General features: G+C 37.9%; 1 protein-coding gene and 1 long non-coding RNA gene across 6 annotated transcripts; one reads left to right on the forward strand and one right to left on the reverse strand.

The window, feature by feature from the left end:
- Positions 1-1,026: 1,026 nt before the first annotated feature.
- Positions 1,027-6,163, reverse strand: LOC103960638 (SWR1-complex protein 4). Of its 5 annotated transcripts, none has more exons than XM_048579376.1 (15): positions 5,894-6,162; positions 5,648-5,734; positions 5,383-5,448; positions 5,190-5,277; positions 5,036-5,094; positions 4,595-4,724; positions 4,350-4,420; positions 4,050-4,142; positions 3,880-3,927; positions 3,139-3,306; positions 2,842-2,952; positions 2,188-2,283; positions 1,798-1,866; positions 1,657-1,693; positions 1,027-1,522 (listed from the first exon to the last, which is right to left on the reverse strand). In XM_048579376.1, exons 1-15 carry the CDS (start codon positions 6,023-6,025, stop codon positions 1,410-1,412), a joined length of 1,368 nt encoding a protein of 455 aa, XP_048435333.1. In that variant the 5' UTR covers positions 6,026-6,162; the 3' UTR covers positions 1,027-1,409. The 5 variants fall into 5 exon arrangements, with proteins under 5 accessions (XP_048435333.1, XP_048435332.1, XP_009371392.2 ...); XM_048579375.1 differs by having other exon boundaries at positions 1,645-1,693; XM_009373117.3 differs by having other exon boundaries at positions 1,645-1,693; positions 5,036-5,092; positions 5,218-5,277; positions 5,894-6,161.
- A 392-nt stretch (positions 6,164-6,555) lies between these two features.
- LOC125475070 lies at positions 6,556-11,536 on the forward strand. Its single transcript, XR_007256397.1, has 4 exons — positions 6,556-6,715; positions 6,825-8,370; positions 10,918-10,949; positions 11,239-11,536. It is a non-coding gene; the product is annotated as an uncharacterized LOC125475070 (long non-coding RNA).
- The last annotated feature ends 6,579 nt before the right edge of the window (positions 11,537-18,115 follow it).

The raw sequence follows: 18,115 nt of genomic DNA on the forward strand, positions 1-18,115 counted from the left end.
AGTTTCGTATGCATGCCCAATCTTGATGTGCAATATGCGGGTGGCCGGAGTTTCCTAAGTTTTTCCACATTAGAAATCTAGCTCAAGTTTCATCTGACCATGAAATGTATGAAACCATGCGGTAAGTTGACTCTCATTCCCGCGTGCGTAGAATCTCTTAAGCCTGACTCAAGTTTCATGTGTTTTGCGAGCTTTTAGAAATCAAACTCAATGATGTTGGATCCTCCCCTTTAGACATTTGTTCTTTTAGTTCGGCCCGGTTCACTCCCAAAACTGAAAATTGAATCATGCAACATAACCATTTCGCTTCAGCTTTAAGCAAAAATGATCGTGGCAACTGTACTAGATCGGATCTATTCGAGAACGGTTCGATTCTTTTGGACAATGCCTAAAAATACACACACAAAATGGAAATTTTACCATAAACATTTTGAGATTTTGTTTACGGAAATGATCATTTATTAAAAACAAAACATATTAATCATATACCAATGACGTAATGATGATATAATGATCACATAATAAACACTGATTATTTTTGTAACAAAATGTCAAAATATGTTTACTATAATTAATTCCCCCAAAGAAAAAAAATACCCTAATGAATCAACCTAACTTCGTAAGCATTGATCAAATGTGTTTTAGAGTGAGTTTTGCAATTATGAAAAGTGGAAGATGTTGATACTAAGCATGGATCAGAGGTGTTATGGCAAGGGATTTCACCACAAGCGATTTTGAACTCAACTATTAGAGACATTGGCCACCATACCCATTTATATGAACTGCGGATGAAAGCTGCAAGCCGCCGGGTAAATGTTCGGTCACCTGTTGTGCAAGGAGAGAGATACCCGTTACACGAGAGGAGACGGAGACAATTGGAGGAGAGATTTTTCTAGATGTCCGGAACACGGCCCGTTACTGTCATAAGCCGATGGACAATTGACGAAAGAACTTCTCCCCACTTATATTACAACACTTAGTGTACTAAGTCGTGTTCCTAATCAGCATTTCAACATTGCCACTCAATGAGCTAAATACCAGTCTAATATTGGAATTAGCAAGAAATGTATTTACATAAATATAGCATTTCACATCGTTTTAGCCTAATGTGGTAATTCGGACTATTTATACTTGGACAATTTCCTCAAGGTTAACGGAAATTGGAACTTCCACTTATGCCATGCACATTACTCGGCGCTCCCAACTCAGAATTACTTTAAAAAGCTGGTTAAGTCCATCATTGCCGGTCACTGTTAACTACCAACTAGAATTACTTGCTAGAAACAAAAACCTCTTCTCCTACTTCGGTTGCTACTACATTTGAAACTATCGGAAGACCTGCACCAATTTAATTATGCATTCTGCATGCCAGGTCAACTCAGAGCTGATTTGCTTACTCAGTTCTGGAGCTACAGATCCGATGCCCTTGACTTTCTAGGCCTTTTAGACTGCGCAGGCAATGATGGAGCTTCTGCCCTACCAAGGGCTTTTCGTTTTTGGTCTCGTTTACCGACTCTATCCCCTGACATCCAATGGATATAAATGAGGTCAACAGTACTAGAAGAACACTCTGAACAACCAAAAGAATCAGACAAGCAAACAATAAACAAGCGTGCAGGATGACACAAAATTTCCTATTATCACCTAATACTTCACCTCCGAAACTTGTTGAATCAGGAACAAAGGTGCGATCCTGATCACCACAATAAGAAGACAGTAGTGTCAGAAAAATCTCTTCGTTTGAATCACAAGATAGCTTGTCAATTGAGAAGCCTGCTACAAGTATGGAAAACAAACCTTGGGTGTGCCTGGTGTTTCGTACGGACCATCACGATAAGATGAGCCTTCTGCCTCCTTATGTTGTAACTGATAACCAAAAGTATTACTTATGTCAAATAAAATACAAAACTGAAGAAAGATGCACTCTTCATTTTAAAACTGCAGTTAAGCAACCAAATTATTTGCAGTTAAACAGAAATGAAACCGCCACAGATGAACAATGATGATGTTGTTGTTCAAAAGACAGTGAGTTTGGTTAAGGAAATTAGAATTACAAAACACACCCCGTGCTAACACTTGGAGATAAGCAATATCATCGATACATGTTTTAGGGGATATACGATGCTCTCTAAATTATAAATGAATATTTACAGTATTTATAAAAGATAAAGCTTAGCTAAGTAACACCTGTTTCTGAAGATTCAGTAGCGTCAATATTTCTTTTCTTAGATCAAGATGCTGTGCACAAACGGCTTTAGTTGGAACTCTTGGCTTTAAATTAACCTGTAAAGCAAAATGCACAACTTTACTCTTTTAAAAAGCAATAAATGAGGAATAAAGATATTCATAGGATATGTTGCTCTGAATATAAATACGTACTTTGCAATTTTGAATGGCAAAATTCTTGATTATCAAGAACCAAACAATATAACTGAGCTTATTACTAAAACAAGATAAAAAGAAATGAGCAAACAATGACATCTAACTTTCATATAGAATTTAAGAATACACAAAGCAGGATCGCCAAATACCGCAAAGCATCTCTCTTCAATGGAATTCTATAAGTTGTTATGACAAGAAGTAATTGTCTAGAAATTCATCCATATTCATGAATGGACAGACAGTGCAATGAAACTGAATTACCAAGTGATTTAACCTCTATCATGATAAGGTAAAGGAAATTTAAAGCAAAGCAAAGGTGAAATTTATGAAACAAGATCAACCATGGTAACATGTAATGGATCTGAAAATTTGCTGCACAAGATAAAAAAATTATGCTACCAAGTTTGACAATGAAAAAAGCATCTATACTTGATCAATAGTTCAAGAAGTAGTACAGACCCCAAGTTCTTGCAAACTTTGTTCAACCCGCTTGATAGTCCGAAGTCCAGCAGATGAGCTTGCAGCTTGGATCATTTGGTCAAGTGCATATGTTCTAAGATACACCCGAAGCTGGAAATTTTGTCAATCAACCAGTCAATGAACTCGAGAATGGATATCTTACATATTTCAAAGAAATTAAGTACAAGATTTTCCTTGAAGAAAAAAAGGATACAAACAGAGGAGTCATGCAGTAGTAACTTTCACGGGAAAGGAACGAGGATATAGAACAAAATCTGGCAAACCATTTAAACATACCATGCGAAGAGAAACTAGAGTAGAGGCATTCTCTGCCATTGAAGTTGAATGTGCAACCATTGCAGGGGCGAACTCAGAGTTAGATGGAGGTGATAGAGTCTCACCAAAAACAATAGCCCTCTCACTATCCATAGTAAATGTGACAAGCAACTCTGACTCTTTAGCATTCTGAAACACAGAAAAACCAAGTACATACGCACAACACTCAGATGCATGCACATAACTATTCATTCTGATTTTAAAAATTGAACAACCAATACATTGGCATAATATGATGTCTATAGGCCATAACCCTTCCACAAGTTGAGAGTCACTAATAAATACTTTTAACAATTCTAGTTAATAGGAAAAAGGGTCATTAACGGATGCTGGAATACCTCCTAATTCAGGAAATAGGGTTTAGTGGTTTACCAATACAAGGAGGAATGCAGAGCCAATGTAAAAGTAAATACCTTGATATCACTTAGAGTCTAATTTTACATAACATACAATGTATCTATCTATAATGAAGTACACTTGAAGTTAACAAACATACCCCTACCACAAAGAAAAGAGGTAAATCCAAAACCTAAAAAAAAAAAAAAATGGATAGCTATGTGTAATACAGAGCTGTATACTTTGGAGAAGCATAGCGGTTCATTCTACCCACAAAGTAGAAGTGACAAGAAAGTACAGTTTCCTAAATGGTCGTGAACTCACCAGTAAATAAAAACAAAGCATAGTATCTAACGGTAAACTTACCCTTGCAGCCATGTGTGACTCAGCTATTCTTTTGGCTTCTGCCAGAACCTAAGATAATGTACAATGGATCAAACAAGTGAATGAATGTATCCATTTGAAAAATCAAATCCCCAATTAATGTTGCAGGGCCACATTAAAGAATCAATCACTCTAGATTGATGGATGAAAACCTCATAATCTTTTCTCTCTTGGTGCTTTGTTTGAGAGAGAACCATGGACAATGCTCGCTTGCGATCTCTCTCTTGTGTAAATTTGTAAGGTTCCTAAACCAAGAGAAAACAAGAGAAACCAAAGCAGAGAAACTGTAAGTAAAGAAACTAATAAAGGGTAGCCCAGTCATGTCTGCCACCAATGCAAGGTCTATAAAGACCAATACATACACAGCTGAATTAACTTATTCCCAGAGAGATCCTCTGCCAACAAAAAGGAATTAATATTTGCCTAAAAGATCAGTTGACAAAGCTACAAACCTTAACAATAGGATGCTCTGAAATATTTCCAGGAAATGCCGCCGCTCTAGCAATTAATATAGATCGAGATACTACAATAAATAATCGGATAATCAGCATCTGCAATAGCCAAGTTCAATGATCTTTCTGAAACAGTGAATCATTTAAAGATTCAAGCATGGAAATTAAAGCTTAACATGAACATCATAAGAGTGAACCAAATAGTGAGCAAAAACAAATTCATAAAGAAAACAGATAGACAATACCTTTGTAATAGCGTTCCTTCAGTTCTTCCACAGTACAAGAAGACGAGAACCTGTCTGCTATCACAATGAAGCGTAGATCAAACTGTTGACATAATTCAAACAATTGATCTGTCTCCTCCTTTGTCCACATCTAATGGAGACACAATATAACAACGGAGAATGAGGCAATGTAAAGCATTCTCACAATCAATTCCTACTTCTAAAGCTTAATAATCGGTGAGGCTGGAATTTCAGATGGCAATATTTTCCTATAATTAGAACACTTGAAATCATTTCATATGATGAGGAGCTGGATTTTAAAATCTGAACCTAAATTAAATTAAAAAAAAAAAAAAAAAAGCTTTCATATTTCCATCTAAAACAGCACTTATTGAGGCCCTAAAATCCAAATACCCTAAATAAAATGACATCACACAAATAAAATCTTAATTTGATACCTACATCATCAGTCAAATGCTTCTCATACTCCTCGTCTGTGTACTTGACAACGTCCACAGACTGCACAGATTTTGAAAAATAAAATCAATATATAATATGTATTCACTTCACCTGAAACAAAGTCAAATTATATGTTCATAAGAAAAGGGACAATTCTTTCCCAACACAATTAAGGATAGTTGTACCTTGTTATACTTGGCAAAGGAGTAGTCACCTGTAGGCGGGATGCCATTTACAACTATAACCTGCATAGTAGCAGTGACTAAAGTCATACACACAGCCCGACTGGAAAAGAAAAAGGAAAAGAAACGCGGAGCTTGGAGGCGTGCTACAAAAGGTCCAAAACATACCCAGTGGTAGAGCTGTAAATTATCTTTCCGGGTAGAACTAGTAAAAGGAAGCCACTGCCAAGTGATCTGAAAGCATAATGCCAGACTTAGCATAACTGTAGTCTGATTGTGGAAGTGAAATATCTCCAAAAAATAATAAAAAATCTACATGAAATCTATAATGGGCTACATCTCCAAGCAACTCAAATATATAAATCCTACAATCTTTTAGCTTCCAGTAATACTACAAATGTGAGTAAATAAGCAAATGATGAACAAAATTAACCTTTTCATCAGTCGGAGGCCTTTTTTTCAGCTGTAATGGCTCCACTGCCGGCATGAGAGGTGGAACACCCCCGGTAAGCGCATACACCTGCAACTCGAAAAGCCCGAAAACGCATTATCATTTCAATTTCTCAATCGTTCAAGATTATACAACCAAAATTTGATAAACCCACCATGCATTATCCCCGAAATTTGATAAATTTAAACGAAATCCGAAAAACCCTAAACACAGACAATCAAATCATACCTCGCGCGAAATGCCATCTGGTTTTCGCTGAGATTCCTTCAACGGCCGAGATTTCTTCTCCTGGGATGCGTTCTTCTCCTGGGATGCGGGATGCGTGGATTTGGGCAAGCCCAAGATGTCCTTGGCATCCATTGCAATTTCCCCCAACAATTTGGGGGATTCTTACTCTCCGAGGCTTCACGACGAGCCACCGCAACGTGCGACTTCGCAGAAGGGTACGCGAGGAAGAAGAAACAACGGGCCTAAAATTAAAAAGAATCGGGCTGGACCCATTTGAAAATAAAATGGGACAAGGCGGAGCTGGGCGCTAGGAAAAGAACCAGATATATGATCATTTCCTAATGACAAAAATACGACATTTTGAATATGCATAAGTTATCCACATGCAATGCACAATAATTGGACAGAAATAAGGTTCTTTCTACACCTTAAAATGACCTAATTTCTTTGTATATAAATGGTTATTTCCTCCCACCTAGACGTCATTTGCACATTTCTCCGAAAATTTCGCTCGCCCAATCATCAGCTCGAAGAACCATAACTCACCCATCTTCATCCAACAGCCCTCTCTCTCCTCACCTATGACACTCTTATACGCCTGCCCTCTTTGGACCTGACTCTGCCGGAATCGTCCCTTCGACGACGCCTAAGAAAAAGGAGTGTGATTCAGATGAACCCACTCAGCCCCAACATCTTTCGATTCAAAAGCGAGACTCGCCGATCAATGCATTCGCTTACCCCTTTCGGGTTTGATGATGTGATCACTAGAGTTCACCATAGCCCGGTCAAGGCTCCTCAGAAGGTTTGCAGTCGCCTTATAAGGTGACTTTCACCACTTTCTAGTCTTTTGGCGATTTGGGTTTGGATGGATTTTGAGTATTGTGAATTGGGGCTTTTTTTTTTATTTATGGAAATTTTGTTTCTTGTTTAGGTTTTGGATGCAACTGCTTTGCAAGACGATTTATATTCGAACCTTGTCGATTGGTCTTTGCACAATGTGCTTGCTATTGGGTTGGGAAATTTTGTTTATTTATGGAATGCTTCTTGTAGCACGGTAATCTCTGGCTTTACTTTGCTTCTCTTTCTTATCTTAACATTGTTGTTGTAATTTGAGGCAAACGTGGATGTTTTTCAATGTCACAAGTCACAACCTTTTAATGACTATAACTTTTTTTCGATCATGTGTGAGTATTTTTCTTGGTGTATGTATGAAATTGATCACTTTGAGTCTTTGCCGATGTAATATTTTTGATTTTACGATTGAATGTTACTTGCAGTTAACAAAGTTATGTGACTTGGGAATTGATGATAGTGTCTGTTCCGTTGGCAGGGGTTAATGCGGAACTCATCTAGCAGTTGGAACTAGCAACGTGGAACCCATTCACATCTGATAGACATGTTGCATTCTTAGACATTTGAAATTGAGATGTTATTTTTATATTTATAATATTGCAAAGTGGAATTACAAGTCTAGTTGCAACAGAATCCACAATGTAGATATTTGAACAACAAGTTTGTGACATTAATATGGGGAATACGATCCTTAAACAACAAAACGCGTGAAATATATTGCAGAATTTGTGGAAATTTTTGTTATTAGAATGTATACTAATACAAATAACAAGGTCATATCTAGCTGTATATTCTTGTCTAGTCTGTGGTGTGACAAGGCCCACCAACACATCACGTCAAATATTGATAGGGTGGAATTAGACATTATCTATTTACTCATTCTAGAATCTCCAACTTTTGTTTTGATGTCCAGATTCCATAGATGTCTTTAAGTGTTCATTGTTGTATAGGAATATGAATAGGTGAGTTGAAACCTCCATGCCCTTCTCATTACATTGTGGATTTGTGACGATGTTTGGTAATATGAGTCTAAACACAATAGGATTCTTATTTTGGCGACTTCGATTTGTTCGATTTTTTGCACAATTATTCAAACATGAATAAAATTTTGACTAGTGGTCTAGTTATATGCGACATGCTTCTTCTGTGTTCGCCCTTTGTTAGAACCAAGTCAGTGTATACAATAATCAGATTAGGATTGTATTTTATGTTACAATTAGATATTCAACACAGTTGCATGGGAGCAACAAGCAACGACAAGAGTGAGAAGAAGAAGGGAGACAGAGGTGAGATAAAGAAGGAGGAAAACCCCATCACCGTCATCCTCAAGGTTGTCAAATGCGTCAAAGATTTTGGAGGTATAATAATATTAAATCCTTCAAAACCCTTTGCTTAACTATTGCATAATAAATTCTCAAGGTCCGCAAGCCAAGTCATTGTGTCTACTTCTAGAGAAAGAAAGTGGGAGTGAGAGAGAAAGCGATCTGAATGGTGGTGGAATTAGGGTTGTACAACAAAAGAAGCATCAGAGAAAAATGGGGACTCTTCAAACATGCAGGAAAGCCAACGGTGCTATCAAAGACTCTACAAAAGTCGGCCTTGCCCACATCAACAACGATTACACGGTACCAATGTTCCCTTTTCTTTAATCTCATTTGATTTATTAGAAGCAATAAAATAAAGTTTAGATCTTGGTAATCCGAAGGAATTGAATTTTGATTTTTGGATTTGGGTTTGTTTTCTAAGAATAGGATTTGGATGTTGCGATAGTTAACCACATCAAGTGTCTACCCAAAGAAAAACACCTTAGAATTCAGTTTCTAAATTTTGCAAATTTTTTAGATCCATTATTTTATCAAAGGAGTGGTTGAACTTTGTTCCATAGATGTGAACCAAAGAAAGAAGGGAGGAAAGGGCAGTTATGAAATCAGAGGCGCAAAAATTGTGACAGCCCGTTCCGGATTTTCGAACTGTGGGGGTGAAATGACGTTTTTGCCCCTAGTGTGGTTATTTCGTTGTGTGGTTGTTTTTGGATTTTGTTGGCAAGTTTTGGACCACACACACACTCTCCCACACCCCCTCACCCTTTCCCCTGTCCTGCATCCCTGTCCCGAGCCCTCTTTCTCCCCCTTTCCTATCCTCTATGTACGGACACACCCAAAAACCATCCAAACCTTCACAGATCGAGGAAACAAATTACATATTCGTGCTCGTGAGGTCCTTGGGAGTTCAACCATACCCATTTCAGGTAAGGATACCTTCGTTTTCACGTCGAACTCGGGATACCCCGATTTGGTCACTGTTCATGCACACGTTAATTCTTGTGTTTTTGGGAATTTCAAGCTTGTAGGAAGCTTGGTGAGGTCCTTAGGAGGCTCGGGGTGGTTCGTTTAAAGGTTTTGGACGTCGGGATCGTGAGTTACAAGGTTGGCTGGAGTTGGTGGTGTTTTCCCGGCGAGATTCCGTGTGTTTTAGTACTTAAAAGTGGTATGGATTTGTTCCTCTCGTTGTAAGCTTCATTTTGGTACCAATTTTGTGAAATTTGGTTGAAAAATGAAAAAGTTACAAGGTTTTAAAGTTTTCCCGATTTTCCGGCGCCGGCGACGGCGCCGGAGCTTCGCCGGAGAAGATGGCGGAATATTCCGTCAATTTGAACAAAATATTCCTAACGGCGTTAACGGAATCCGTTAAAGTTAACAGAATATTCCTGACGGCATTAACTGACGCTGTCAGTGTGCCAGGCACGTGCCTGCGCGTGGCCGTGCCTTGGCCGGCGCGTGGGGGCGCGTGTGGCGGTGGAAAATTTTTCTAAAAATATGGGGATGTTCCTGAGGTTGAGTAGATCACGTTGGTGTATTCATACACCCCATTTGAGCATTGTATGAGAAGTTATTTCGTGATGTTGGTTATGTGCTTTAAAATTAACGTTTTTATAGTTGTTTCGCATATAGGTGAGACCTATCCCGAGGACGAGCGCTGTCACTCGAGGCAAGGGGGTTACGACCCTTTGGAAACGTGTATACGTTTATATGCCATACTTATTGTTTGCCATTTATTACGCATTATCAGCCACATATATACATATATATATATATGTTTAGTGTTGCGGACACACAGGTAAGTGCCAGGTGAGTTATGATTTATGTTTATGTTCAGTAGTGATTTGAGATGCATAGAGGGCTCATAACCTGCACCCCCGGTGTTAGTGCTCCCGCCCAGAGTTGGGCACAGTCCTTCACGTGATGTTCACCTCCCACACCACACGCTCATCTTGGATCCAAGTTAGGTGCACAATCCTGTCGTACAGACCACTTTAGGTGGTTCCGACTCGTAGGTGACCCGCGATTATTCGCCCAGCCTTCACGTGATCGTAGCACTTGAGCGTACTTATATTACACCCAGTCCTATCGTACAGACCACTTTAGGTGGTTCCGACTCGTGTGCAGGTATAGTCAGTGAGATGGAGATTTGAGCTCTAGATTCAGCCGTACAGGTCACGTTAGGTGACTCCGGCTGACAGATTACATGGCATTGGTTTGACATTACCTGAGCACTTGCATTTTACTTCGAGGCTTTTGGCATGGCATATTTCTGAGCATGACTTTTATAGATATATTTGTACTCTATTTTCTAGGAGGTATACAGGTTTTACAGCGAGGGTTTAGAACTTTGTTTATGAAATGTTTTTCGAAAAGCTTTGTTTTTGCTCACTCACACTTTTTGTTTTGCGCCCCTCCAGGTTCTAGTTGGCTAGCACTTTTGGTGGCTTCCCAAAGGATTTCCCCGGCATATCTGATAGATTATTACCAGTGTAGGACCACCTTTGGGTGTGTTTTTGTAGCGTTATTTCTCCCGGACTGCATTAGGTCTTCGAGCTCTGAACTTTGTTTTTCACACTTACGCTTGCACATGTATGTTCTTACGTTGTGTAAAGCTGATTTTTTTAATTATTCGAACTTTTATTATTATTTTATTAACTTCCGCACTATGCACATGGTTACGTCACTTCCAGCATGCCCTGATTTCGGTCGAGGTGTGTCAAAAATAGTCACATTTTTTAAGAGAAAAATAATCGCGAGAATTCTGTCATTACTTACACTGAAAAGGTCTCGCTCTCTCTCCAAATTTCTTGGTGATTTGTTGAATGTGTGTTGGTTGTGGGTTTTTTGCAGATAATTGAGAATGAACAGCTTCAATTAAGAAAGTAAGTATATTTGATTTCAATGTATTGTATATGGATCGTTCTGGGGATTTATTATTGCTTTAATTGTGTGTTTAATCAGTAATGCAGTGAACTAGAGTTGTTGTAGTCTATGAAATGAATAAGATGATCATTGAATATTGGTTTTAGTGATTGGCTGATGCTATAATTGGTTGTTTAGAAATGCAAATTGTTTGATGAACTAGGCAAGTTAAGGTTAAATTGGAGGTTTAGAGAGATTTTTTAGCTTAGTAGAATTTGCTAACCCTTTGTTTCTCTAATATAACTGCAGGACTTACTGTGTTAAGATTGCACACAACATTTCCACCAGGAAGAGGGAGGTGATCAATGAGCGTATAGCCCAATTTGATGTTGTTACCAACAAAATTGCCAAGAGGACAAGTAAATCTTGAAGTTGTTTTGGTTTATTTTGCTGTGTGTTTTCCTACAATGCTAGTTTCAGAATTTTGGGAGAAATTTTATTCAAGATGCTACTTTGTTTTCAACTTGGTGTTGTTGAATCTATACTATTTTACTAATCTAGTCATGTTTGACGATATTAAGTTCTACCAACTCGTTTGATTTTGCCATATTTTTGCCAATTCCTCGAGTAAATTTTTTAGTATTAATTATTCTTTTTATTTTTACCATCTAATGTCACTTTTTATTAAATTTTGGAATTCAGTTTGTTTTAAGTTTCTTACACTTTACAGTTCATTCACCTAAATGTTATCATAATTTTAGTACTTAGTGAATCAGTTTTTGTCTTGCCATGTGCATGTTTTTTCAATATGCATTGTGCATATCATGTGCATTCTTTGTGCATGACATGTGCGCCTTTTTTGCATGACATGTGCATCTTTTGAGCATGAAATGTCCATAAGCAGTTATATATTTTTTCGAATGATTATTAAATACGACTCACTAAACATTACACATTTATCAGGTTGGGATTGCAATCACAGTGGTTTGAAAAGTTACAGAAAGTAATTAAAGCAATTATCCAGAGAACATTTTTTCGGCAAACCAACATCGAAAATGATAGCAGAATTCCATTATAATAATAAGGGCAAACCAACATGGGAGGGGCAGGCAAGAACCTATTTATAACTGAAAGCTCATCGGACAACCACGACATATGCATGTGTTGAGCATGTAGTGTGCATGACATGTGCATCCTTTGAGCATGAAATGTGTATGAGCAATTATATATTCTTTCCGAATGATTATTAACTACGACTTACTAAACATTGCGCATTTACCGGGTGGGGGTCACAATCATGTGACTTGAAAAGTTACAGAAAGTTATTAAAGCAATTATTCGAAGAATATTTTTCGGCAAACCAACATCGGAAATGATAATGGAATTCCATTATAATTAACAAAGGCAAACCAATATGGGAGGGGCAATAACTCATTTATAACTAAAAGCTCATCGGACAACCACAACATCCACAAACCATGTGCATGTTATTAGTATGCAGTGTGCATATCATGTGCATATGTAGAACATACAGTGTGCATGACATATGTATCCGTTGAGCATGTAGTGTGCATGACATATGCATCATTTGAGGTCACTGATGATATTTTGAAGAGAGTGTTGCCTAACGACATCCATAAACCATGCGATCGAATGAAGAGATCTCGCATAGTTGCATTAAGTTCTTCAACTTTAGGGCTTGCACTTTGGCTGGCTCCAAATAATGCAAAAGTGGCAGATGAACTATGTCTTTTAGAACCTGATGGGCTATCAAGCACTAGAGAATCCGTGGGAGCTCTGGATTGTCTTGACATGGCCAGAAACTTATTGAAACTACAGAACTTGTTACATTTACCCATGACTTTGGAGGGCCAAGAATGATGGGAATGTGTTTGGAATGGCTCTACAATGCAAACAAGAGTCTCCCAATAAAAAGTGCCTTGTTAACGGTTACTGGCCCTTGCGTGTCTTTGCCAATTTACAAATAATCAAGCTCACTATTCAGTTGCACCAATATATTGGATACCGTCATGCAACACTTATCTTGTAGATCGTGATTTGGAACATACTTCCAAAATCTTATTCATGTACTTCGGCCAAAGATTCTTAACCATATTATAGAGTATTATCTTTTAACGGTTTGACAGTTGGAGATCCCTTGTTGTACACTCACATGCCTTCATAATTAGGTAGCTTAACCCCAAAGATGTTGGTGACACCTCTCACATCATAGTGCCTTTAACATAGTCAAAGAATAAAGGCATAACCATAAGTCAACTATGATGCCTCAAGTCAAAAGACTACTTTGCATTATCCCAATTAATGAGTTCTCATATGACATGAATATGAGAAAGCATGGTCGATCGCGTTCAGTAGACTCACTGATGCGAACTAAGTAAGCACACAAATTAAAACCCTCTTGTGACAATTGTAGTATATGAATAAGTAGGGATCGTTCTTAACCGGGGATTAGGAGGGATTGCAAAATCACTTGGAAACTGACTCAAAAACGTAAAATAAAGTTTTAAAACACTAAACTAGACTCAAAGAATGCAAAGCTAAACAATAAAACACTAAAACAAATCAAAAGACTCAAAGAATACAAAACGCTTATAAACACCAACTAAGACACTTTCTAACTAAATTGGACACTAAAGTAAAGGGGGATTGAGGTTTTGACGAAATTAAACTAAATGCAACGATTGTAATTTAAAGGCAGAATGTAAAAATGAATGTGATGAAAATATGGATGAATGCTAGCTAGAAGGTTCTTCTCCACACATGTTACACTTGCATACAAAATGATTTTCAGTTGGTCTTTCGATAAATTATAAATACTCAACGCCCCAAGTTAACTGTGAATTGCACTAATTAACCATCAGTTTTTCCACAAGTTATTAAGTTGGATGATTGCATACGACAACCCAAAACATTCCCTACAAGTTCCCTACATGAATTGCATAATAGAGATACAAGCAAGAATCATTAAGTTCTATGAAAAACATAAGCATTGACGAAGCATTCGTTACTATGAATTGCATGAAACTTATGCTAAGAATTCATTCAACGCGATCGTTTTCAAGCGACCTTCACTACTTGTGATTATAAGATTGTAACTATTAGGTGAAACTCCCTCATAATCTAGCATCATATTCATGCATGAAAACTAAGCGTGCACTCTCAATCAACATACACAAATAAGTTATCAATCAAATAGATGAACGAATTGAATCCACAACTTATGAAATTCCAACCAAAAGTAATCAATTCATATTGCAAGCATAAACATGGTTTCGAATCACCCCCTAGCTAACTAGGGGGATTTAGCCTCTCATGTTCGCAACAAGAAAAATACAATTGAATTTAAACATAAAGAACAAAGGATTGATTACACCTAGAACGCACGATGAATCCACTTGAATTTCTGCGCGTCTAAGCCCTCCTTCTTCTTCTCCTTGCTGCGACAGTGAAAGTCTAGGTTTATTTGGGTGAATTTTCTGACTTTGGGATGGATTTAGGGTGTTAAAGTGGGCAGCAATGGTGGTGGAATGGTGTGGGAAAATTGCGGCTGTGAAGGGGAATGGTGGAGATGGCACGGCTGGACAGAATTTGGGAAATGGATGTTGCGGCTGGATGGATGAAAGGCACGGTTTGAATGGGTTTTGGTGACTGCGGCTTGATGGGGAAAAAATGAAAAGGTTACGGCTGATTATGAATGAATGGAATTTAAAGTGCGGCTGATTAGAATCTGGAGGGGGCTGCGGCAGATTGGAATATATGCGGCTGTTTTGGAATTCCCTGGGGCCTGGAGGTCACGGCTTTCTTTATATGTGAATGTGGCTGCCGCTGGTTTTTTTGAATGGGAGAATCAATGGGAAATAATGGCTGAAATAATTAGGGTTATGGAATGGTGGCTGACGGAATAGACTAATGGGATCTTAGGGTGGAATTAAGAATATGGAATAATATGTTGCGGCTGTTTTCTTTTTTTGGTTTCTTAGGTCAATGATGGAATAGAAAATATGAATGAATCAATTAGGGTGAATGCTAATGGGGTATGTTGCTGCGGCAAGAGGAATTAAATTAGATTTTTAGGTGGCTGCATGATATGAATGAAAAGTAGGGGAGCTAGGGTCTTTTTGAAAGGGAATAACGGCTGTGATCATTTTTGTGGCTGAAAAAATATGAAAATAAATGATGAGAGGTCCCTAGGATGTGGCTAAATGGTGGAAACCCTAGGGTTTTAGAAATTCAAACCCTAGTTTATTTTTATTAACTAAAATTCACCTAAAGGCTGCTAGAATTAGGGAATAAAATCAGAAATTAAAGGGGGAAAATTAAAATGGTGCGGCTAGGGCCTTGGTTTTGTGTCCTAAAGCGCCTACAAGGACTTCAAAGTGGCTAGAAAATACGGACGTTTAAGATTAGGAAAGGTTACCAAAACGGGAAACTTAGGGTCAACTTTCCTAAAATAGGAAGCCTTGTTTGAGTAGGATTCTTCGTTTTGGTAAGAATTCATCGTTGGCGTAGGAATTCGTCGTTTCTTCAAGTCTTCAACTCATTCATTCCTCTTTCGCTCCAAAAGACTCCAATTTGCATCTTCTTGCACACTTTGGCCTTATAATCTGAAAATACACAAAAGTGGCCTTAAACACTGAAATAGATAAGTAAACACAACATAAATGCACGAGAACAAGCTAATTAAGTCGCATGAATATGCGCCTATCAAATTCCCCCACACTTAACTTTTGCTAGTCCTCGAGCAAAACAAAACAACTAAAGGAAACAAGACGAAACAAAACAAACAAAACATAACCTAAACCTTCCAACGTTTGCCTCAGGGATTTCCAATGAAACATGACATGTCAAAGATCATTACTCACATAGCTTTTAGTCCTCCTTCCCCTCGAGCACATACTTAATCATAGTCACCATTCACTAGTTCGCATTTAATCAATTAAAACACATTTTGAATGTAGTAACATGCCTTAGAGAATTCCCTCAATTACTCACTAGTTATGCACTCAATTTTCACTCAGATTTTCTGACTACACACCCTACACTAGTTATATGTGAGCAGATTGATGTAAACATGAAAGACTAGTACTCACATACGTTATAACAAAGAAAGCAATTTCTGGAGTAATTACACGTGTTTAGATATGATCTCCTGAATGGAATGCTACTACTTAGATGCGAGAACCAGTGACACCATATGCTCATACCAAATTCAAACTCCACAATTGAAATGCACACCACTCAAGATAGAAGTCAAGGATTGTAACGGGGCTTGGGGAATTGGCTAACAAGGAGAGGTAGGGATAAACAAAAGTTCTTTAAGCAATAGTAAGTAAAGCAATGAAATTAAGACCTAGAATTCCCTTAAAATGCAGAAATCAACTTTTAAACAAATAGGGAAGATTCAAACAACTCTTAGAGCCTAATTCATTGTTTTGGGCCCTTACTTCAACAACCAATACTTTGAAACTCTTTTTTTTTTACTTCTTTTCAACTCTTTTCCATTTTTTTTTTCTTTTTCTTCTTCTTTTCTTTCTTCTTTTCTCTTTTTTTTTTTTTTTTTTTTTTTTTTTTTTTTTTTTTTTTTTAATCGTGCCTATGGCACAAAAAAAACTCACATGAATACACTTTCCCCCACACTTATTTTCTGCACACATTAATCAAAGGGAATTCATTCATGCTTACTATGCTTCAAGAACAAGGGTACGGATGGTCCTAATCTAGGCTAGGTGAGGGTAATGTGGGTTAACAAAGAAAGTAGGCTACACAAGGCTCAAATGGGGGTTAAACTTAAACACAAAATGAGTGAAGGGCGCACGGCTATTTGGCTTTTGTGGTGGTCACTACACAACTTCATCTTGAATATGTGTTATGCAAATCAATGACATGCTTTGAATGAAATGGGCATGAGTTCTAGCATTTGGAACTAAGTGATGAAACGCCTTCTAAGTAGTAACCAAGCAATGAATAATGAGATCATGCAACGATTTTAGAAAACATTAATGCACAGATTTTAACTCTCCAAATAACGTTCAGGCTCAAGTCTCACAGGGATGTAGCGTTTGTTTAAGTTCCTTCCTTCAAGCATGTTACAAAAACTGATTTTTATCATTTGTGATTACATGTGAATTCGTAAACTATAACGACAACCAAGCATAAACCAAAGAGTATATCAAACGTCCATCCATGTTTGTAACTTTCTTTAACCATCATGCAATTAAAAACCAAATCCTCATCATTGTGTTGGAAGGTGACCTACGACACAAACAAACACACAAAAACAACTCTTTTTGGGTTTTTCAAAACAATTTTTCAAATTTTTATGGTAATTTCGGATTTTTAAGTCAACACACTCTAAAACACTCTAAAATAGCTTAAAAACACTTAAAAACAGTGGGAAACAAGTTTAGACATGCTAGGTGGTAACACCCTACGAATTTCATGCACAAATATCTCAAAACAGAATGTTACCCCCCCACACTTAAACTAAACATTGTCCTCAATGTTTTAAACACAATTAAAAACATTACACAAAACATAAAGTAAGCAACAAAGGAAAGGGTTTAGGGACGCAAATCTGAGTGTGGAGCGATTCCCAAGTTCTTCCTTTGTTGATTGCATGGGTTGCCTCCCAAGTAGCGCTTGCTTTAACGTCTTCCAGCCGGACGAAACCTTCTTTTACTTTTCACTCTGGCTCACGGAATGGAGGGTTATGTCCTCCACGGTATACTCCTTGAAATTTCTCGTAGTACGGCTCGATGAATGGGAGGGGATAGTGATCCTCCCTGATTTTGGTGCTTGGATTCCGACACTCCATGTACATGCTCCCACCACCTTTATATCGGTTGTGCTCCTGCACCAACGAAGATAACAACCCTTTAGTTGAAATAGGAATTGAGATTGGAATTGAAGACTTACAATCATAGTGTGGTGAGGGCTCAAAAGTGGCAGCCCTATCAACAATGCTACTATGGCTACTTTCGGCCATATTGGTTGGTTGTAGACCAATCACTCCAAGTTCTTCTCCAGTGGTGGTTCCCGATACATCCTTCTTGATAGCTATGGATCCTTTCAGCCCCATGTCCTTATGCACATCTATGGCAAAGCAAGAATGGCAATCGTTAGGATTCTTGATAGAGTCATAAACATTAAACTTAATTACATCATC

The sequence above is a fragment of a genome, unplaced genomic scaffold, assembly GCF_019419815.1.
Source record: "Pyrus x bretschneideri cultivar Hongxiangsu unplaced genomic scaffold, Pyrus_bretschneideri_v1 Contig130, whole genome shotgun sequence".
In the NCBI taxonomy this organism is placed as follows: Eukaryota; Viridiplantae; Streptophyta; class Magnoliopsida; order Rosales; family Rosaceae; genus Pyrus; species Pyrus x bretschneideri.

Bases quoted from the DNA above. Each gene is read 5' to 3' on its own strand.
- LOC103960638 (XM_048579375.1), bottom strand. From the start codon at position 6,025: ATGGATGCCAAGGACATCTTGGGCTTGCCCAAATCCACGCATCCCGCA. The intron at 5,735-5,893 runs GTATGATTTGAT...TTCGAGTTGCAG, and splicing joins CAGATGGCATTTCGCGCGAG to GTGTATGCGCTTACCGGGGG. The intron at 3,928-4,049 runs GTTTTCATCCAT...ACATTATCTTAG, and splicing joins AAGAGAGAAAAGATTATGAG to GTTCTGGCAGAAGCCAAAAG.